The 22,777-nt window shown below is 50.2% G+C and overlaps 1 protein-coding gene across 2 annotated transcripts; it reads left to right on the top strand.

The window, feature by feature from the left end:
- Positions 1-1,472: 1,472 nt before the first annotated feature.
- On the top strand, positions 1,473-17,195 carry LOC114909091 (prostaglandin F2 receptor negative regulator-like). 2 transcript variants are annotated; one of them, XM_029257923.1, is made up of 10 exons: positions 1,473-1,501; positions 1,684-1,774; positions 3,539-3,904; positions 4,329-4,739; positions 5,648-6,040; positions 8,369-8,785; positions 10,337-10,741; positions 11,056-11,163; positions 16,238-16,540; positions 16,694-17,195. In XM_029257923.1, exons 2-10 carry the CDS (start codon positions 1,702-1,704, stop codon positions 16,858-16,860), a joined length of 2,643 nt encoding a protein of 880 aa, XP_029113756.1. In that variant the 5' UTR covers positions 1,473-1,501; positions 1,684-1,701; the 3' UTR covers positions 16,861-17,195. The 2 variants fall into 2 exon arrangements, with proteins under 2 accessions (XP_029113756.1, XP_029113755.1); XM_029257922.1 differs by lacking the exon at positions 1,473-1,501 and having other exon boundaries at positions 1,519-1,774.
- Positions 17,196-22,777: the final 5,582 nt, after the last annotated feature.

The following is a 22,777-nucleotide window of genomic DNA, read 5'->3' as shown; positions in this document are numbered from 1 at the left end:
TAACGCTACCAGCGGGACACTAAGACGCAACTCATTCACTCAAACTGCTACTGAAAACAGCGAAACATCAGAACCGCGACACTTCAATCACTGCACCGCTATTACCACGCTGTGTACCCTGGTACGTCACTGCAGAACCTGTGTACTGTACAGCCCGGGTGTCCCCCGCTGCGAAGGCCGGACAGGTGACAGGTGTCCCGGAGCGATGTTCACTCACGTGCTCAGTGTCACATTATTTATGAGCGCTTTTTAACGCACGTGCGGTCGCTCGCGGCACTTTGATACATATTTGGCACTTTGATCATATTGTGACATGATACAGTATAGCATTTACACACACACTTTCTGAACCGCTTGTCCCATACGGGGTCGCGGAGCCAACCCGGTAACACAGGACGTAAGGCCAGAGGGGGAGGGGACACACCCAGGACGGGACGCCAGTCCGTCGCAAGGCACCCAAGCGGGACTCGAACCCCAACCCACTGGAGAGCAGGACTGTGGTCCAACCCACCGCACCCCCTTAGCATTTACATTCACATTTAACTGTATTTTTACTGATTTTACACAACTTTCTGTCCAGCCTGCGTCACGTACATCTCCGAGAGAAAAATACAGAAAATTCATCGTCATACGACTGTAAATATGTGCGGTTAACACTTAAAGAGTTACCACAATTTACCAGGCATAAAGCCCGACTTTTCACCCTTTATTTCCTCCTCATGAAACCAAAACTTTTCCGACAAACACCGTTCAGCGCTCCTACACACACGGTGAGGAAATGACATGGTCGTTACCTTGTTCTTACACTCGCAGTTTACTCCATAAACACAGTAAAGGACACGAGTGACGGAAGTGTTTCCCGCCAGAAACGTTAAAATATCTGCGCGAGAACTGAGAGGAATTCTGGGATGTCTGGGATGTCTCCGCTCCTCTTCACTCTGTTTACCCCTGTACTGTGGTACAGGACCACACCTGACAAACACTGTAATCTTGTGCTGTCCCTCGGGGGTGTCCACGTGGGGACAACTGGGGATGGACTGGTAACAGGAACTTGGACACAAAGGTCACGGGCTCCAATCCCACCTCCAGCTGTAGTGCCTTAGAGCCAGGTACCAACGGAGGAATTTATTCCTGTCGAGTTGGACAGTGTGTGGAACCGGACACCCTTGGTGGGTTGGTGATCCATTCAGATCCGTAAAGAAAAAAGAAAAAAAAGTAACATTAACGTTGTCAGTTTCTTTGTAGAAAAACGAAATGAAAATGTTAGAAAAATTACAGTCCGCCGGTGTTACACTTCACTCACTGTTGTTCTCTTTGAACATTTTCTCTCCTTTTTTTGCTCGATTGTGTCCCACCTGTCCGCGCGCTCCCCACAGGTGTCACCTGCGTCACCGATGCCCCGCCCCAGTGGCCGGAAGGTGCGCGCGTCCTCGCGCTGTGGGCGTGTCCTCACTGCTCTTCGTGCGCGTGAAGGGAGCGAGAGTTGTGCACTTTTACCGCGGTAAGGAGACGGACGGACGGACGGACAGCGTTTTACACCCCCTGTCAGTGGATTGGCATTTTTTATTTTATTTTCCATTTATATGACAGTTGTTGTAACGCTATTATAGTTCCGTTTATTACTCTTCAGTTTATACGTGATTTATACTTTCTGTGTTTTTTTTTTTTTTTTTCCCGCTGAAGTCGCGCTCTGGGTCCGACATGACGAGTTCGAAGCCCGGATTCTTCTCCACATTCTTTTCCAGCTGCTCCTTGGTGTTTCTTCTCGCTGCCCGTGAGTCTCTGCACCCCCCCCCCCCCGCATACCTGATATTGAATGATATTGTCAAGGATTAGATTAATGTTGTGTTTCTGTGATTTGAGGCTTGGAACCTTCAGCTCCTCCTTCCTCGTTTCAGGTTTATGGGTTTATGTCTCTCAGTGTCAATAACTGGGTTATGGAAAAGGAACTCATGTCCACTACCTGTCCTCACTTCTCTGCAAGGGACACGCTGACCCCCCACGTGTCCATTGGCTCTTGGTGTTGAGTGTGTGTGTGTGCGCGCGACCCCACACCCTGCTGGGACCAGCCAGTGTGTATAAATAACCTGTGCGCTCCACTTGTCCAGTTGAACCACAGCCAGTGGAGCCTCTTCCTTCCTGTGTGGGCCCTGCGGGGGAGTGTGTGTTGTACTGTAGTGTGTGTGTGTGTGTGTGTGTGTGTGTGTTTGTTGTACTGGAAACTGCACAGTCCCAGGCAGGATTGAGACACACAGGTCTTCCTAGAGCCCAGCCCCTGTCTCTGTCCCCTGCCTCTATTGTTGTCCATCCCACTGTCTCTCTCACTGTCCATCTCCACTCGTCCGTCTGTCCCCATTGCTCTCCTTCTGTGTCTGCATCTCTGTCCAGAGTCCCAGTCACTGCTCTTATGCCTGTGGAAACCTGATGTGACCCAGTGAGACCAGTCACCCTCTGTAGCTCTCGCTCAGTGATGGGACGTCCACTGGACTTCTACTGACCAATCGGCAGTCAGCTGTGCTGGTTATTAGCTCATATCCTCATATTTCATAAATGGCTTCATCTCACAGAGATCCTCTGTGGCAGCAGTACTCGCCTGGGGGGCAGTAGGCACTGATGAGCCTGACTCTCTGTGTGTGTGTGTGTGTGTGTGTGTGTGTGTGTGTGTGTGTGTGTGTGTGTGTGTGTCTACTGTATCAATCGATTCAGTGTTGCAATGCTCACAGGTGATTGGTTACACCACTTTTTGTGTGTGTGTGAGGAAGGGTGTGTTTGTGTATATACTGTATGTCCTGGGACTTTCCTGCCTTTCACCACACAGCGTGTCTGTTGATTGGGGCTCAGTTGTCACAGTCAGATGACGGCACTAAACCCTGTGTTTGTATTTCTGGGTCAAGACCCTTAATGACAGTGGCGTAACGCTCACAGTGGGACTCGAATCAGCAACGTTCTGGTCCATGGCTTTGACCACTGTGCTGCTGAAATGTGAGAGTTTGTCGCTTTGTGATGAGACCTGCTCTTCTCATGTTGGACCAGCAGTGACAGCTGGACCCTGGAGGTTCTATTGATGACAGTGATGGACTGACCGTGGTCAGCTGGTGTTGGTTCTAGTTGATGGTCCTGCGGTCAGTCAGTTCTCGCTTCCTGCTGAACATCCAGAACTTCCACACTGCAAAAATGATCTGGATCAGCCATTACACAACCTGTGTGTTTCGACCTGTGTGTCACATGAAGGAGGCGTGTCGGGGTCGAAAAGACCTTCATCGTGTTAAATCTGCGCACTTGTTCAGAAACTTTGACCAGAAGGGTTCAAATAGAATTGTGATCACTGGGGGGGGGGGCAAGGTACTCTGAAGAGATGAGGAAGTGAAGAGCTTCACTCAGCAGTTGACTGCAGTGGGAGGGGCACAGGAGGGGCTGTACTGTTGGACCTTTGAGTGTCACACCTCTTAGGCAAATAAGCAATAAATAACGACGGACGTGAGCACCGGAGCAGGTGGAACAGCAGCTGAGTGACCGTCCCGCCTCTGTTTCTCTGCAGTGGGAGGCCAGGGGAGACTGGTGACCGTCCCCAGGGGCCCCCTGATCCGCGTCGAGGGACAGTCGGTGTCCATACGCTGCAATGTGTCCGACTACGAGGGCCCCCTCGAGCAGGACTTTGAGTGGAAGCTCGTCCAGGGGAGCGTGTCCTACGACCTCGTTTCCACGATGGACCCGCAGTTCACAGACACGAGCTTCTTGGACCGTGTGACCAGCGGGGACCTCTCCCTGACACGGCTCTCTGACAGCAGCGCGGAGCTGCGGATCGGGACCGTGAGGACCACAGACGGGGGCACCTACGTGTGCAGCACCCCCAGCACCGACGTGTCTGTCAGCGGGAATTACGATGCTGATGTGGAGCTGAAAGGTGGGTGAGTCATGGACCGTTGAAACACGGTCATGATATGGTTGAGCCCCGAGCTCCAGCTGACAGGTGCACCACACTGACTGGTACTCCTCCTTGACAGCACTGACCACACTAAACTACTGCTCTACACTGACCACATTGACCACAATGACCGCAGCTCCCTGTGAGGACATGCTTCTTCTGAGCTGAGGGAAAAAACTTGACAGCTGCCATCTCGATTTCTTTTACCTCCACTGGTCTCACAAATCCATACATGGAGGGTCACTCTGGATGGAGACCTTAGGACATCCCACCCTGAAGGACTGAGGGTTCTGACCGTTGACATTGGATATGGGTTTAATGTCTTCGTTGCTCACTGGACAGGACATGCTATGAATTCGGCCACTGGTTGCACTGGTTTCTTTGACACATTTTCCTTCTGCAGTGATCAAGGACAGCCTACAGGTGGCGCCAGTGCCCTCGCCAGCGCTGGTCCCAGAGGGCGGTCCACTGGAGCTTCGCTGCAACGTCACCCGGGTCATGACGGAGAACACCTACCTGTCCGTGACCTGGTCTGTCGGGAGAGGGACGTCCCCTTCGAAGGACATCCTGACCGTGGGTCCTGACGGAGATGTGGAGGTTGGGGAGTTTTACACCCAGCGGTACAGCGACGGGGGCCTCCTCCTCAAGCTGCGGGGGGGCGGGGCCTTTGGCCTCCTGCTGACCGAAGCATTTCCCAGCGACCGGGGCGAGTACAGCTGTACGGCGAGGGAGTGGGTCCCCGAGGGGGGCGGAGTCTGGCAGAGTATCCTGGAGAAGAGGGTGGAGCTTGGCCAGGTGGACATCACGCCCGTTGGTGCGTCACAGAGCGACTGTGTTACACCTGTGTTTAAGTTTGTGTAAAGTGTGTTTAACTGCGGAGTTGTTTAATTTCAGTTGCGCTAATCTGCTGAATGTGGGACCTTACGATACAAACCTCTGCAGATGCCACAGTGGTGGGAGGAGCTTGGGTATGGGGGAGGAGCCAGGTCAGAGGGGAGGGGCCAGAGTATTGCTGTGATCACTCCCCCTCCTCACATGGCTCAGTTGCTCAGGAGACCCCAGTGTTTCCATGGTGTCTTTTTCAGTGTCTCCTCGACTCGCAGCGTTTAATTAAGACGAGGAATGTGGCTATAAGGACTGTCTGAGCGGCGGGTCGAGACCTTGCGTGGGGGGAGGGGGTGGACTCTACACTTGGCAACATTCCAGGTCTTTAACCATGAACATGGAGGCTGTCATCAGCGTTTTCTTTCACGCTATCCTGTCTGCTGCGCCGAACATTTGATGAATTAGTGTTTACACAATGTTTACCATGGTGTACAGCCTCATATTACTGTAGCTACGTTTTAATAAGAATATTGAAAAGACGCCTACATTCTCCCTGCATTTCAGTCCCGTTAACTGTGTGAAATACACATTTTTTCTGCTCCTCCATTCTTCCATTTCTTCATTCATTATCCGTAACCACTTCTGCACTACTGGGTCACCGTGGTCCAGAGCCTATCCTGGAAGCCCTGGTCGCAGGGCAGGGAAGAGTGTCGTCCATTCTCTGCTGTCCAGCGCTGAGTGGCTGTTTTTGCAAGAACTTCTGGCCTGAGTTTCTGCGTTTGGTCCAGAATAAACAGATGTCTTCGTTTCATTCTCAGTCTCTCGCTGCCGAGCCCCAAATCGATGCTCTTAGTCTCTTTCTGTTGAACTTCTCTTCCTGAACTTCCTGTGTTTCAGCTGCATCTCTCCTGGTCTCCCTGGAGGACAACACCACCCTCGACGTGGGCGAAACCCTCCGTTTGACCTGCTCAGTTGCCGGTGACCACCAGGTGGCACTCGGGCTGGAGGTCACGTGGTCCGTGAGCCCGACTCCCGGCCTGAACGGCTCCGGCGCCCCTCGGGTTCTGGGTGACGTGAACCGAGACGGAGTGGTGTCCAACCGGTCCGGTCAGGTGGAGCTCAGCCAGGCTGGCGGGGGCGTGTTCCCGCTCGCCGTGCACCACGTGGACCGGTCCGACTCCGGCTCCTACTCGTGTGCGGTGAGAGCCTGGGTTCGACAGAGCAACGGCCGCTGGTACCAAGCGGCGGAGAAGAAGTCTGGTCCCGTCCAGGTTCAGGTGACCATGACAGGTGAGTGCAGACGGAGAGCAGATGTTCCTTAGTGGTTGTTTATCATCTGCTCACTACAACTGTGGTCAAATTTATTGGCTGGGAGAAATTGAGCTGCACAGCTTTCAGGGATGGTGACCACCTTTCACTGCTTCTTGTTATGTCTCTCCTGGGTGCTTTTTGAGTTATGTTTTATGTTCTGGATCTTGATCCTGCTGTAGGACAGCTATGGATGGGGTAGGACTGTTATGTTGGGGTAGGACCACTATGCTGTGGCCCAAGCCCAGTGTGGAGCTGCTTCTCCCAGGCTCCCATCGCTCTCCATGGTCCATCGGTACCGTAACGCTCAATGACCTGAACTCCACTCTGTGATCAGAAAGCCTTCAGGCTGTTTGTTGTGGTGAAATTTCCTTCTTTCCTGTTAAAAAAAGAGACAAAAACAAAGGAAAGTGAATCTCCGTCCCTCTGTGGTCTCTACGGTTTTCTTTTCTGCTTTATTCCTTGGAACCGGGAAGGTTGGGAAGGATTGGAGCCACTGGTCCGATTCTTGATTTTACGAAGACTCATAAAAACCATTAATGGTTGAGGAAGCTGAACCTCCGGTGCTCCTGGGGCTCTGAGGAGACCTTCATCCATCACTGGAACTGGGCTAATGGCTCAGTGAGCCCAGTGTGGGCAGCAGGAGGCGCAGTGGTTGGAGCATGAAGGACCCAAATTCAAATCCCACCCCCTGCTGTAGAACCCAGAATCGAGGTATTTCCAATGAAGTGATAAAGTAGTAGCTACCATGCTATATAGCAGGGTAAATCACTGTAATCCTGCTTTGGAGAAGAGTGCCAACTGAATTAATAAAAGTAGATGCCAGCGACGTGGGTCGGTTCCTCTCAAGGCGGGACTTTTCGAGACTCTTCTCTGGACACTAAAAGATCTCCTTTCCATCTGGTTTGTTGCCATTGTGCACATTCGTGCCTGAACATGATGCCTGAGTAATTGAGTTATCTACTTTACCGTGTTTACACCATACTGGCAGATTATCAGAAAAGCAGAAGGTGGTTTGCTCTGAAGGTGGTGTTGAGCTGCTGATCTGGTCAGACTGCTTTTCACTTCTAGATGTTTTAAATTCTCCTTTTGTTAAAGAAACAAAGTTTGTTTAGTGTGTGTGAAGTGTGTCATTGTCTGTGGTTATTTGAGCAGAAAAGGTCGTGTGCTGTGGTGTTGCGGTCACAGTTTGGTACATGGTGTCGAGTGAGATAAACCCCTGAGGAGATGCTGTGTAAGCTCTAACTAGACGGTTCATGAGACAGACCATGAGATATGAAATGAAATGGTTGAAGTGATCCCTAAGGTGGACTCTCAGATGGTTCTTGAGATGATTCTTGAGCCTGAGGGAGATCCCTAAATGATCGGTGAGACAGTCCATGAGAATGCTGCTGAGATGGTGCTTTAGATGATGTCTGAGACGGATACCAGGATGTTTCTCGAGACAGACCCTGACATGGTCCCTAACGTGATCTTTGAGATGATCCATGAGACGATCCCTAAGGTGGTCCTTCAGAAAGTCCTTAAGATGATCCCTGAGATGGTCCCCATAATAGTCCTTGAGACAATCCTTGAGATGCTCCCCTGAGGCGGCCCCGGCAGTGCCTATTCTGCTGCACCCTTCACATTCCTTCCACTCTTGTCCACATAAAGAGTCGTCTGAAACGGTGCCGTTGCCGTGGCGTCAGGAGAGGCTTTTCGCCGGGACTCTGTCTCTGTGTTTTCCGTCCTGCCAGTCAGGGTGGACTTTTAATGAAGCTGGTTGAGGAGACGTGTTCTCATCTCCACCCGTGCTGTTTGCAGAGTAAGAGGATCTAAGGGCCGCAAGGGACAGCGGGGAGGAGCGGCGCCACCACCAGGCGTGATGGATGCGAGTGGGGGATCAGTTAGCTTTCCGTACGTGTCCTTCGTCATGATATTTGCCAAGAAAACACAGTGAGATGGGTGTTGCGGGGCGACGTGAGGAAAGCGGCCGCTGGAGACGTCCCCTAGCGAAAGAGGGACAGAGACGGGAAGAGGGCGCCCCCTCCTGCCCGGAGAGGCCTTATGGGTCTCTTACCTACATAGTCTCTTGATCTCGACTCCTTGGTCTCACCTTGGACACCTTTGGGTCACTGTGGAGAAGGTTCAGTTCTGGGGGGAGATGGTGAATGTGTAGGGACCTCCAAAAGTGTCCCCAGAGGGTGGGTTGTAGCTCCCCCAACAGGCAGAGCGCTGTAAATGCAGGTTTCCGTCGCCCTAACTCCCCCTGCAGAGCACGGACTCGTCATCTTTCAACACGTGTCTGTCCCCCCAACCCCCTTCCCACAGAGCCCAATTTCACAGTGACCTTGAGTGACCTGGTCACCCCGCGGTTCTCCGGAGACCCCGCGGAGCTGGCGTGTCGCGTGACCGGTGCTCCGCTCCTGCAAGACGGCCGCCTGGGGGTCACCTGGCTCCACGGCACCGGCTCCGACCCGGTCAGGACCGCCCGGCCCGTGGCTGCGCTGGACGAGCGGGGGGAACTCGTGGTGTGGGACGACTACCGCCCCCGGGTGGAGAGCGGACTCATTTCGCTGTCCAGGGTCAAGTCCCTCACCTTCAGGCTGCGTTTCCTGCAGATGTGGGAGTCGGACCAGGGCGCGTTCCTCTGCGCCGTCTCCACCTGGACCCGTTCACGGGACGGGGGATGGGTCAGGAGCCAGGAGGTCCGCTCCAACAACCTCACGGTCCACTGGGAAGTCAAAAGTAAGAGTTCTCATCCACGTCTGTCCCCCGCTGTTGGCTTTTCCTGGTAAAACGTGGTACAATCCACCTTTCCCATTAACACTGCACATGGGCGAGGACGGCATTTCTGGACCCTCTTCACTAAGGCTCGCTGTAGTGACCGCGCTCACAAGACCGCACTTAGATGCGACCGTAGCCAACCGGTGCCGCTGACCCCCCACACCGATGGAACGAGCTGACGGAATGTGGCTGTGCTGTTATGTAAGGCCCCCCCGCCCCCCGGTCCAGCCCCACAAAGAAAACAAATAACCTACAAAGAAGCCTGAAGGGGTCTGTGGTGATGATTAACTGATGATCTGCTGAGTTCACCGATGAGTCTCTGACATCGTTACCGATTTGTTACACATTCCGCAATGTCTCACAGGTGATTCAGTTCAGCTTTGAGGGACTCACTAGGGGGCCGGTGTTTTTGGCGCCACCTACCTGGACCCACCGAGGCAGGAATTCAGTCCAGTTCAGTCCAGTTCGCACCCTGAGCCGAGTCGGGGCGTCTTTGGGTTCCGCCTCTTAAAACGCAACCGAGACCGAAAGCGTGTATTTAATTTCAATAGTTTCTTATTCCAGAGTCACATTTACCAGCAAGTGGACCGCAGGAGACCGAGACCAGGTGAGCTATGCTATCTGGACACTACCCACAATCCCTCCCTTGGTGTTGCAGTGAGCGCTGTGTGATGTTTCCAGAACATTCAGACAACGCCGCTTCGAAAGCTTGTTTCTAACTTGTTTGCTTTGTAACTCCAAGGTCTCTTTTATCAAGAAGTGACAATTAAGAAAAGCTTAATGATACCTGTGGGGCCAGTAGGGGGTGTAGCGCTTGGAGATGCGAGCTGTACTTCCCTTGATCAAGGTACTTTCCCACAATTTCTCCAGTAAAAATTACCCTGTTGTATAAGTGGGTGAATCAGCGCAAGTGTCGGATAAATGGAAACGGACACCCCTCCGTTCATTCGCTCGCTCAACTCTGGCGCTCTCAGCTACAACAGCGTTCGGTAAAAATGCTTTGCAAGACTTTTAATACTTTTCATGACGTTTTGAGCTGCATCGAAAAAATTTAAACTATTTAAAACTGCTAAAAATAAAAACGCGTCATCGCTGCTCTTCGGTATCGACTCTTCGTCAATTCACGCCATAAATACGCGCAACGTTCCACATGTTATTGATCAGCGATGCTCAGGAACAGCAGACAGGAGCAGTAAACATTGTGGAAGTGAGTTGAATTGCGGCGGTACGGTATTCTACCGCACTGTACTGCTGTACTGTTTCTTTGCTCTTTGCTGCCACCTGTGGGCTTGTCACGCAACTGCAGGTCACATCCGCTCCACTGCAGGCTGCGGTGTTGGAAAAGAGATGAGTGTAAAAGGCAGTAAAAGCATAAATAACGGAGCTGGAACATGTTTGCATCTTTGACAGCTTGTAACTGAGACCTTAGTTGGTCGAGCTGCTGGCGTTTGTCTCAATTTGTCCCTGCGGTCGTGTCCCACGGTAACGTCTCCCGCTCTTTTCCTCCCGCAGAGCCGAGGCTCGGAGTCGTCGCTTACAGACTGAGGGAGGCCTCGTCAGCCGGGGCCACGTTTGAGATGAGCTGTCGGGTCATCGCAGAGAACCTGCAGGAGCCCAGTTACTCGGTTCACGTTCAGATGGAGCAGTCAGTGAGGAGCAAGACCCGCCGGATCGTGTCCCTGGGCCCCGACCTGGTCGTGCAGCCGGAGGACGGGGGCGACCAGGAGAGGCGAGACAGCGCGGTTCTGGAGAAGAGCGGGCCGGCCGAGTTCCGCTTCCGCCTCTATGGGGTGCAGGTGTCGGACCGCGGGTTCTACTCATGCGCCGTGACGGCCTGGACACGTGACGCAAGCAGGAACTGGACTAAAGCTGTCAGCTCAGAGTCCAACAAAGTCCAGATTGCCTTCGTCCACACAGGTAACTTTCTGCTGGTGGACAGTTGGACAGGTGATACAGCTCGGGAGCCCTAGCTCCTCCCGCTGAGGACACACTCCTCCAGCCCTGTCTTTGGACACTACAACATTTGTCCCAGGGTTCTCCGATGTCCACTTCCTGCTCGCCCTGCTGGAGCGGTGTTGGACACTATCGATACTCCCAAGGCACCATGTTAATCCCCATGTTAGCTTTGACGCTCATAGTGTTTCACAGCACGTTCTGCTTGTCCTGCTGTCCATACACCCCCCCAATTGTTTACTGTTGAAACCTCTGACTCCCATGTCCCTTCTGTCCAGGTCCCACGTTCAACATTTCCATCCACGCTGACACAACCAGTATCTACCCTGGGGAGACCACCAAGATGGACTGCATCCTGGCGGTGTCGGGGTCCACACCTAATGCAGGCAAGTACACCGCCCCTCGTTTGAGACAATGACTCCCCCAAAAAACAAAACATCACTGTTCAAACTCTTTTGATACCCTGGAGTATCTTCTGTGAAGGCCTTCTCATTGCAGTGTGTTTCACATCTCGCAGCTGTTTCACATGTTTCTAGTTCCTTGGAAGAGATGGGCTTACACTTGTGGAGTGCGGTAACTTTACCGGGACTTTACTTTGTGCTGAAGTCAAGTCCACATTTATTCATATACATTTTTCCAAAGGCATGTAAAGCAGAGTACAAAAAATGCATCAGCAACAGGAAAAAAAGCTTTAGTCACAGACACTGGATTATGGAACTTGTGTGTGTGACACCACCATGTTTCTGGTTCACATCCCTCCGGTAGCTCCTATAGAAGTGACTTTCAAACAGCAAATACACAGTTAATCATAGCAGATGGTGTTAGACTCCTTGATGGAGCTGTCAGGAGATCACGAGCGAAGTGGCTCTCAAAGAGATGGGTTCTAGACCCTTCTTCAGTGTTTGGAGAGATTCAGCAGCTCTGAGGGACACAGGGGACTACGGAGGCTTCCCATGTATGTTGTCACCAAGATGGACTTTGGTTGTGGCGGAGCAACTCTATGGCGATTGCTTCATGGTTTTCTGATGACCAGCAGCCATTGTGATTGGCTAGGCTGTGCAGATGCCACGCCCACTCTGCTGTGACTTGGTCCCGGGTTCCACGTGGCACATGACAGCTCCCCTCCATTTAGTTTCCAGAGCAGGTCTCAGCCAGAGTAATAAGTCCACTTATTTGGATGTTCCAGACCCCTAAGCAGCAGGAATTTGCTCCTGAATGAAATCCGTTGTGCCCTTTCACTCTGGAGTTAATAAAAGGTAATAAAGATTCATTCATTCATTCATTCAAATTGAGATGACTGGCTGAAGTGTGTGTTGCTATGGAGCTAAGCGGTGCCAAATAAGTGTAAAAGCAAAAGTGAAAGTTCAGCCATTCTCTGCGCCATCAAGGCACGGCCTCGGGGAACGTGTATCCTCGGCTCTATGTCTCCCGGGGGTTGGGCTTGCTACACTGAACTCTCACTCTCTCTCACACACACACACACACACACACACACACACACACACACACACACACACACATTTTCAGAACCGCTCGTCCCATACGGGGTCACGGGGAACCGGAGCCTACCCGGCAACACAGGGCGTAAGGCCGGAGGGGGAGGGGACACACCCAGGACGGGACGCCAGTCCGTTGCAAGGCACCCCAAGCGGGATTCGAACCCCAGACCCACCGGAGAGGAGGACTGTGGTCCAACCCACTGCGCCACCGCGCCACCGCACCCCCTTCAAGGGGTCGCGGGGAACCGGAGCCTACCCGGTAACACAGGGCGTAAGGCCGGAGGGGGAGGGGACACACCCAGGACAGGATACACTGAACTCATAAAGTAAAATTTACCGCGCTGTATAAGTGGGTAACGCCACACAAGGCAAAAAGTAGCCGAATAAAAATTAACGTGTGATCTGACCGTAATAATTCATATCCGGACACGAATGGACATAATGCAGCTAAACGCACTGACGTTTATTCTTGATGCTGTTTCCACCTCTGTGCCCATATTACAGAGATATTAATATACACCCCCTGTAAACGATTATTCTGTACTTTTGCACTGGTTGAATATTATTTATTTTCTATTACTTGTAATTTAATATTATTTATTCACAGCACCTCGTTCACCATTTGCTGAAACATTGTTGGTGTTCTGTATGTTGAATACATCATGTGTAAAAATGTTCCTGATCTCCAAAATTATGTTTTCCCTGTGAGCAGCTCAGTCTTGTTCATCGCTTTGGAGAAAATTTGCCTCCAATTAATAAATAAATGAATTAATAAATAATGCGGAGCGTTTTTAGATTCAAGAAGGCAGGAAAAGACGAGTCCCTCCGGTCGAGGGACACACGTTCTGTGATACATGTGGTCGGCGCACGACTTCCAGAGACGCGGGGACGAGCAGCGCCGGGGCGCACGACAGCGCCGGTACACCTGCCCGCAGGTGCCTCGGGTGTGACTCGGGTGTATCTGTGGGTTTGCGTCACTTTCCCACGGCACTCATCCTGAACAGGTGTGTGTGTGTGTGTGTGTGTGTGTGTGTGTGTGTGTGTGTGTGTGTGTGTGTGTGTGTCACCTGGAACCTTCTGGTCTCTGGTGAAGGCTGTGTTGTATACTGGCTGCTCAGGTTCAGTCACGGGGGAGGTGTGTGTGCGTGCGTGTGCGTGTCGTCACAGAAACAAGTCCGTACACACACACACCGCTTCTAGCGACAGCGTGGAATTACACAGGATTTCATTAGTGCTCCAGCAAGAACACTCGCAGGATGTGCGTGTGCATGTTTACGTAGCTGCGAGTGTTTATAGGCTCAGAATTCCGAGAAATGTGAAACATCAGCGCTGAGGTTCTCGCGGACAGTCCGGGTTCGACTGCGGATCTGCGCCATGGATGTGACTCGGAGCAGCTGGGCTGGATCTGCAGCGTGTGTGTGTGTGCGTGTGTGTGTGCGTGCGCACACGCACGCACTGACAGGAGGGTCCTGGTACAGCAGGGTTTCCAGCAGGCCTGCTCTGATAAACACCTCCAGCTGCATCTCTGCTCTCGGTAACTCGTGATTTTACTATGGTTTACTATGATTACCACAGATTTATGGATCTGGATGTCACTGCTGTGTTTCCAGTAAACTCACATTTATATTTGCTCAGTTAGCTGATACTTTTCCTCCATTTATGTAGCAGGGTAACTTTCACCATATCAGTTCTGGGTAAGCGCCTTGCCAAAGCTTACTACAGCTGGAGGTGGGATTCAAACCCAGCTCTGCTGAGTGTAAAGGCAGCAGCTCTAAGCGCTGCCCCGCCGTCCCTCCCCGCCTGTCCTCTTTGTCCCGTCTCCTCGTTTGCTGCTCTTCCTGCTCGAGCTGAAGGTGCTGCTGAGAGATGCCTCTCGACGTTTCCATGGAAACGGGGCCCGTCACTCGGGGAAACGGGAGCCGAAAGGTCGCTCTCCGAGAGCGACTCCGTGGTCCGAAGCCTCTTTGGTCGCAGCGAACGCGACCCGACGCCGTCGACTCGGCTCCTCGTCAGCGGGGGATGCTGGGAGATGGGGGGGCGGGGGTGATTTGAGTGGTGCTCGGAAGTGTTTCATTAGAACAGCCTCGGGGGGGGTCAGTAGTCCAGTCAGATCACTGCGTGTTCCTCCCACCTCCCTGGAGCTCATTACCAGGCTAACGGGGGAGGTGGGACCAGTACATCAGTAGTTCGCAGCCCGATGCCTCACGGACCCTGAATATGGTGTTTATTAATATGTTTTTGCTCCAGCTGAGCTCTGAATGAATCTGAAATGATTCAGGATCTGATTGAAAGGTTCAGAGCAGGTGGCGCAGTGGTTAGTGCTGTCGCTTTGAGCCTGAAGGCTGTTGGTTCAAATCCCACCTTGGATCAAGGTACTTAACCCTGAACTGATACAGTAAACATTGCCCACCTGTATAAAAGGGAAAATCAGTTGATTATCCAACAAATGTCACTTTGTACAAAGGTGTCAGTTTAATCATTTTAACCAAACACATTATGAGAAGAAAGCAGTTTTCATACCATATTTTCATTGGTTGAAAAACATTTTTTTACACCATTTAATTCTGTATAAAAAATTTCATATTGGAGCACATTCCAGTTGCTGAATGTATTTACACTGATTTACCACCTGTACTGCACGGTTATTCTTACTGTATCAGTTCAGGGAAAATACCTTTATAAAAGGGACTTCAGGAGGAGGTGGGGTTCAAACCTGGGTCCTTGAAGGTCGAAGATGGAGGCTGAAACCACTGCGCCCCCTGCTGTCCAGTGAACCACGGAGGAAGGAGAATGAATGAATCATTAATGGATCAATTAATATCTACTAGACTGTGAAATAACTGAAATAATTACTGTAATTTTACTGTAAAACTAAGAGACGTGTTTGAACTTTTATGATCGCTGATATTCCTTGAACTCAAGTTCAGTTAACAACAAAAACAAACCGAAAACAGTCCTCGGGCGACACCTCCAATTTAACGATATTACACATCAGCCACGAACCCGGTCACTTGTTCTTGTTGAGCCGTGGTAAAATGAGGTACGCTGTAGTAACGGTGAAATTTCCGCGGTCGTTGCAGAGCCGTTGGGTCTGATGTGGTGGAACCGGTCCTTCTTCCGAGCGAAACGTCCCAGCTACGTGCTCTCCGTTACGGTCCTCCGCACCCTCCTCGTCTCACTCGCCGCGCTCCTCTGTATTACGCTGGGGGGTTCGTGCTCTGGGTCACGACTTGCTCGCTGACCTCCACCCTCCCCCAGGGCGCTGCTGTCGAACCCGCGTGGTGGATGGCCGGAGGCTGCTCCTCTCTGGGCTTCTGGCCGATACGGTGGAGTTGGCGGTCGTGGTTTAGCGCCACCCGGTGGCCTCTCGCAGGATTGCTGCACTTGTGGTGTTTTTACGGTGAAATCACTGCCTCTGCTGGAGTCTCTTCCTGAGTGGGAAGAATCAGAAGAGAACAAGAGACCACATGATTTAGGGCATTGATACAACACACTGTTTATGTATGTATGTTATTTACCAGATTGTGTTTATCCCTCAAGCCAACAGGACTCGCCTCAGTTCCGCAGTGTTTACAGCTCTCGTCTCCTGTTCCCAGGTGTTGGGAGATGAGGGACTTGGTAGATGTTTGCGGGATGAATCAGTCACTAGTGTTGAACTGGAGTCTGTGGAGATTCATTATTTTAAACTTGTTGCAATTTTAATGCAGCTTAAATCTGAAAAAGTTACAAAAAAAATCTCTTTTTTTATTAAAACTGTATATCAGATGTTTGGAGTATCTAACCTATAAATAAGTCGAGGGACATCGTCATCATTAACTGTTTACTAATTGTGAATTTGTGGTAAGTGACTGGAGTTACAAACAAACCTGATTATGAACAGACCTTCTCCTAACGTGGGAACGTTCCGGAAGGTAAGCGTCAGGCTCACCGCGACGCCGATTTGTGTCTCCGCCTCCTGCAGGTGACATTTTCTACGAGGTGCAGTGGTACCAGAACCACTTTCGAGTGGATGGTGGCGCCGCCCTGCTGGCCAGTATGGACCGCTGGGGCGTCGTGAAGAAGAGCCCCAGGAACAGCAGCAGCGACTGCAGCCTGGAACGCGTCTCATCGCAGGTCTTCAGACTCAGCATTCACAACACGCAGGACACGGATGCCGGCGAGTACCGGTGCCGCGCCGCACCCTGGATGCGCTCCTCAGCGGGGACCTGGACCCGCGGTCAGGACCTCTCCTCGACCACGGTCTTCCTCACAGTCCGCTTCGCATGTCAGTATGCCCTCGGCACGATTTGACAGAGGTTCAAGTGTGAGACCAGTTTTGTGTGTGTGTGTGTGTGTGTGTGTGTGTGTGTGTGTGTGTGTGTGTGTGTGAGAGAGAGAGAGAGAGAGACCTGACATGTCCCTCTGTGTGCGGTTCCAGTGTGGGACTCCATGAAGATGCCCCTGCTGTACGGGGCAGGTGCCGCCCTCATCGTGGGCCTCTTCTCCCTCTTGGTGGGCTTCGCTTGCGCCCACTGCTGGTGCCGAAAGGTCGCGCTGGTGCCTCGCCGCTCCCGCAACCACCTGATGGTCCAGGACATGGAGTGAGGAGCACCCCCTCGGCCTCGCCCACGCCGACCGGAACCCCTCCGCACAGCCGACGGCGGACCGGAGCCCGGGAGCAGGGCGGGGCATCTGCTGCACTGTCGCGCCCGCTGAGCGAAGAGCAGTCGGAGCAACGGGTCTCAACTCAGGAACTGCTGGACGGAAAGTGGCTCCTCTGACCAAACGGCTGTTTGACACCTAGATCTTATGACTGTGAAACACACCACTGAAGCTGACATGGGGCTCGGAGGAATTTGGAGATGATGAGGAGATGATGAGGGGGATGGAAGGAGAGATGATGGCAGAGATGATATGAGCTCATGAATTCACTGAGGCTGGTGATGCCGGTCCCTTCAGTACCACGTTCCCTGTGAGATGTCCTGGTCCTGCTGATCCTCCTGCTGGTCCAGTTCCAGGTGAATATGGAAAACGCTGCCAGCTGATCCCATAGCTCCAGGAGTGCTGGTTCCCTAGGAACCCCTCCAATCTCTCCTGTTCCATGTGACACTTGTAGAGGAGTCCAGGTCTGAAGGTCTGAAACTCCTCATGTGGCCCAGTGTGATCCGTCATCATCTGTCCTTCATCTCCTGTGTGGTGAAAGAACTTTAGATTTACAGTGTTACCTGCTGGAGTGAAGTGAGGCCTGCAGTGCATAGCCGACTTTTTTGCGTGCGTGTCCGTCCGCACATTCCGTCCTCCTTACACACACACACACGCACACACACACACACAGTCCCTCGGAATGTAGCTCATGTGTAAGCGACCTGCTGACCCTGGATGCCTCCGGTGCCAAACTTTTTATTAGAAAAGCTGAACTCTTTGTTTTTATCATCTACCTGAAGTTTTTACTGTTTTAAAGTTTATAAACACAGTTTTTAAACTGAATATTTGGCTGTTTCTCTCTCTCTCTCTCTTTCTCTGCGTGTGTTTCTGGGGTGATCATTGACCAAGATTGTCCAACAGGAGGTTGCTGCCAAAACAGATGGGAGGAGCCAAAACTCCACCTTGGCCCTGATCCAACACCCCGCTGTTCTCCATATTTGGTTCACTGAGGGGTTCTGAGCAGAGGCGGCCGTTAATATTTCTCTCCCAGCTGTTCTCCGGCTGCTCCTTGAGCTCAGTAAAAGTGGGTGGGCGAGCAAGCGAGCGAGGGGCTTCCTCTGTTGGGGGCGTGTCCTCGTACCCTCGCCGCTACTCCTCTGGACCAGGACCCCCTCCCCCCACAGCTCCTTCACAAACTTCTCCTGGATGTTTATCCCAAACTTCTTACACATTTGACCATTTTCTCCATCCATCCATCTATTTTCTTTCCTGCTGGTCCTACTGGGGTCCCCCGCAACTTCCTCCGCTTGGCTCAGAGTCACTATTTGATCAGACTGTCGGCCAGGGATACGAACAGGGTGGAGGGAAATTCCACTTTGTATTTACCCCCCTCCTGGTAATTTCTGCATGACAAGTAAAAGTGTCTGTATTCACTGGTTTTATGGTCAGGAATCTGCACCCTGCTCACATTTTCTCCACATATCCTTTGCCTTTCTTCCACTGGACTGTCTGACCTGCATGGCGATGCTCTCAATGACCAGCAGGGGGTAACATTCACTTTTCAATGGTCATCATGTGTGTGTGTGTGTGTGTGTGTGTGTGTGAGACAGAAGCTGAAATTGAGCTTTAAACATTGACTTACAGGACAGAAGCATTCAGTGTTTCTTACTGTTTTACTGTTAAACATGGTCAACTTTACAAGAAGACAGACAGGACGGTTCAGCAGCAGGAACTGGGGTGTGTCTTGGAGGTTAAAGGTCATGGATTGTCATGTTTGTGCTCTACATGTGAACCCAGCGGTGTATCTGGTCACATGTTAAAGACTTGTGATCATGTCACACCTGTGAAGAAGAAGTAGAGAGAGATCGAAGCCCATGGACACAAACAGCTTTTTTCTTTATTGCTCAGGATTCTTGAGGCCAAATATATTATCCTGGAGACAATGAGAGAAGTTCAACAGCAGGCACTGAAAGTGTGACGTGAAGCAGAGAGCAGAACTTCACAGGCAGGACCATCAACTAGGAATTCACTCGTAACCCTGAAGAAGCATTGAAATGGACACAATGATGTGACGTGTAGCTATGAAACGCTGTTGGAGGAACTGGGCTCTTTGTGCTTCTGCTCTCAGCAGTCGCTCTAGTCCAACATGACCTTCTGCTGAGGGACACTTTGACTGAAGGTACAACCAACAGACCTCTGTGACAGATACAGGTCCTGAACCTACATGTCATGGTATCTGTTTATTAATTGAAAAACGTATTTGTCTGTTTTTAAAAATGAGCTTTGATGATCTTCATCTTGTTTTATGACAACAACTTGCAGTAACAGCCACGAGAACAAGCAGCAGCATCTCAGAGACTCCAACGATGACAACTGTAATCAGTCCAGTGGAAAAACCTTTAGAAGAAATAATTTCAGACAGTAAAAGCTGATAAATCATCCTACCTTTTAATATTTCAAATCATTCTATATTTTAATTTCGAGATCATCTGTCAACAAAAGTTAGAGAAGGTCATCAAGTCCCAAGATGAGAAATTAGTTTTTCTTTTTTTTTTAAAGCTGTCGAGTCAATGTTGTTGAACCACTGACCTGGAAATAAGTCCATCTCAGTGAGAGGGTCACTGTGCTCCTCACTCTTAGGGTTACTGAACACACAGGTGTAACTTTTACTCTGCTCTCCACTCTTCTCCACCATCAAGGTGTTTCCCTCCTTTACAGTTTCATTGTTCTCTTTCCAGGAGTATTTGGTGTGTTTAGTCTCCTCTCCCACACAGGTCAGGATGCACTGGGTCTCGTTGCAGGACGTGGTCACAATGGGTTTGGACACAGGATCTGTAAGAAACAAACATACTGAAGTGTCCTTAAAGAAAATGAGAAACTTGTCTTAATTTTCTTTTTCAGGAACTCATTCCATTTGCACACATATCTATATATATTTTTTATATGTGCCTTTCATTATCGTGGTGCCCATCAGTGTGAACAGCAAACAACAGAGCGCACCGATGGTAATCCCTCCTATGCCAAGAGTTGACGCTGTTGACGTGATGTGACCACGTAGGTCAGGAGATGAAGGAACTTGGTCTTCTTCCGAGAGTTGAGCGTTCACCCCCAGTTTCTCCCCTCCACACTCAGGCCAGCTGGTGACAGTCACGCACCTTTCCTTGGTCTATAACCTTCTTGACCTTTTGCCTTCTATAAAGGCCAAAAAGTGCTCCAAGAAACATTGCTTATTGAAACCCCATGGTCTTCTAAGGTGCACATTATTCCTGATGTGAACTTAAATTTCACAACAGTAAGTTATGATTTTTGTTTCTGTAGCATTGCAGGTTTTTACAGGGAGGAGCTGCTAACCCCACACCCAACCCTCCTCCTTTTGCATCCAGGCTTTGGACCGCTATGGTGAAGTTTACACGAAGGAGATGGGATACACCTGGAGACAAGTTGACAGATGCCTGGAGAGCTCTTCTCGGTGGCCTATGACCCAGGAGGGGCCAAAGGATATTAATGTGGCCTTTGAAGGCTGCACAGGTTTAGTTTCACTTTCGCTTGTAGTTTTCCTCTATTTAAATATGCCACTTGCTATCATTTTTCCTCTGCTCCAAATTTTTTATTGCTGTTTAATAAAATATAGTATAAGTATTTTCCTTATCCAGTTACCGAAATGATCATCAGTATAATCGCTAGAGTACTTGATTACTAAAACAATTGGTACGTTGCAGCCCCAGTGTCTCTGAAAGAGCTTTGTAGGATCTCCACTTGGACACCAGAGCCCTTCTTCACTCTCTTGTCACTTTCATCCACATTATTTCACTGTGATACAGTCAATGAAAATTAAACACTACACCGTGAATGTGTTGTTTGAATTTTCACAGTGGAGTCACATTATTCCCAAACCACACGGTAAAAGTTCATGTTGTGTAAACTCACACACATTGTCTGAGACCACTTGCCCCAAGCAGGGTCGCAGCGAACTGAAGCCTAACCCAGCAACATAGGGTGCAAGGCTGGAGGGGGAGGGAACACACCCAGGATGGGACGCCGGTCCGTTGCAAGGCACCCCAAGTAGGATTCGAACCCCAGACCCACCGGAGAGCAGGACCTGGTCAAAGCTGGTGCACCACCACACCACCACACCCCCTCGTTGGGTAAACTGCGTTTCTCTATTTATTCATCTCTAAATCATGTACTTAAAACACAAATTCTAACAGAATTCACTGGACTTGAAATCCACTTACTGAGTACGATGAGCTGAAATTCCTTTGCAGGTCCTTTGTTTATTTCAGCAGAGTATCGTCCTTCGTGCTCTCGTCTTAACCCTTTCAATATTAGCACCCCAGTGGTGATATTCTCCTCACAGAAGTTCTGAAACAGACATCTGCTATAATAAACCGTGTTATGACTCCTACCCCCCTCAAATATTCCAGTGTTGCTTTTCTTCCACGTGATGCTGCTGATGGCCTCAGTCACGTTTGGATCCAGTTGAACCTCTTTTCCTATTAATCCATAGACCTGTTCAGCTGTTCCCCCTGTACAGGTATGAAACGCACAGACACACACACCATGACCACACATCCTTATCTTCACTGAGAGACCAGGACACAGTGTCATTGTGCACATCGCTATCCTGATCTAAACAGATTCTACACAACTCCTGGTCAAGACCATGGTGATATCCCACCTGTGGTGGCAAACGCAGGAAACCAGGCAGACGGACTCAGATGCAGGTGCTTTTATTTCTGGAACACAGGAGTCATATTCACAGTCTCAGAACGTAGAAGTCTTGGAGGGCAGACGAGGAGTGCATCTTTTCATGTTGAGCTTCCACGCCCAAGTGCGTCTGACCAGCTGCTTTTATAGTCTGTGGTCGTCAATTTCACGGTCGTCAGGCGCACGATCCGGGGCAGTGACACCGCCTGGATGCTGCAACTCTCTCCTGTCTGGCCTTCCAGCCTCTGCTATCAACCCTCCTGAGCCGATACAGAATACCGCAGGACGAGTTGGGTTTGACTTACCAAAGCATTGCCAATGTTTCATGGCTCTGTTAAATTCTGTAGGATTTACCCAAGTTGTGGAAGGTCCAGCACGTTCTCATTAAAATATACTCCACGTTATCATTGCTTATAGTGCAGGTGTTAACAGTAAACCCACTAAATGAAATGATTTCAGATTATCTACTAGCTTTTGATCTCAACCTGCTGGTGTCACTTGTTATGACTAGAAGAAGAACAGTGTGACAGCTAGATGATAATAATTTTATCAAATTTGAGATGGTGAGGAAATTAAATGTTATACAAAAAGGTAAATATTAATCCAGCTCACTGTGGATCATAACCCAGTTGTATAACACAATGAAACAATCCATGGTTTCATCCAAAACAAACATAATTAGAGCTATAAAAAACTAGAACTATAAACTTTTGGAACTATAAGAAAACAGAAGTAGAATCTCAGAAACTGAACGTAAATGGAGACTAAACTGTTCTATTTAAAGGTGTTTACCATGTAGTATTGGCTGAAAGTGTTGAAAAAAACAACGAAGGCACTTTCTGCAGGCAGATCTGCTCTGCCTTTATCAAATAATCAACAGTTTCTGCAGAAATTTTGTGATCGTGCTTCTTCTTGTTTTTTTTTTTTTTTTTTTGACCAGATAAGAACAGATAATGCGTACCGCAAGGTTCAGTTTTGGATCCGTTAAAGTTCTCACTCCATCAGCTACCATTGGGGCAAATTATTTCAAAACATAATATTAGTTTTCATCTCTGTGTTGATGACACTCAGCTCTGTATATCCATTAGATCTAATGAGTCCTCACTTGCTTTGTGTTTATCTAATTGCTTCATCAAATTACAGCAATGGATGAGCAGTGAACTTTTATCTC

This window comes from Scleropages formosus, chromosome 14 (genome assembly GCF_900964775.1).
Source record: "Scleropages formosus chromosome 14, fSclFor1.1, whole genome shotgun sequence".
In the NCBI taxonomy this organism is placed as follows: Eukaryota; Metazoa; Chordata; class Actinopteri; order Osteoglossiformes; family Osteoglossidae; genus Scleropages; species Scleropages formosus.
Note: the sequence above shows the minus strand (reverse complement) of the source record. Positions and strands in the feature narration are given on the sequence as shown.

Coding starts and splice junctions, on each gene's coding strand:
- LOC114909091 (XM_029257923.1), top strand. CDS start 1,702: ATGACGAGTTCGAAGCCCGGATTCTTCTCCACATTCTTTTCCAGCTGC. Junction 1,775..3,538: donor GGTGTTTCTTCTCGCTGCCC/GTGAGTCTCTGC, acceptor GTTTCTCTGCAG/TGGGAGGCCAGGGGAGACTG. Junction 3,905..4,328: donor TGCTGATGTGGAGCTGAAAG/GTGGGTGAGTCA, acceptor TTCCTTCTGCAG/TGATCAAGGACAGCCTACAG.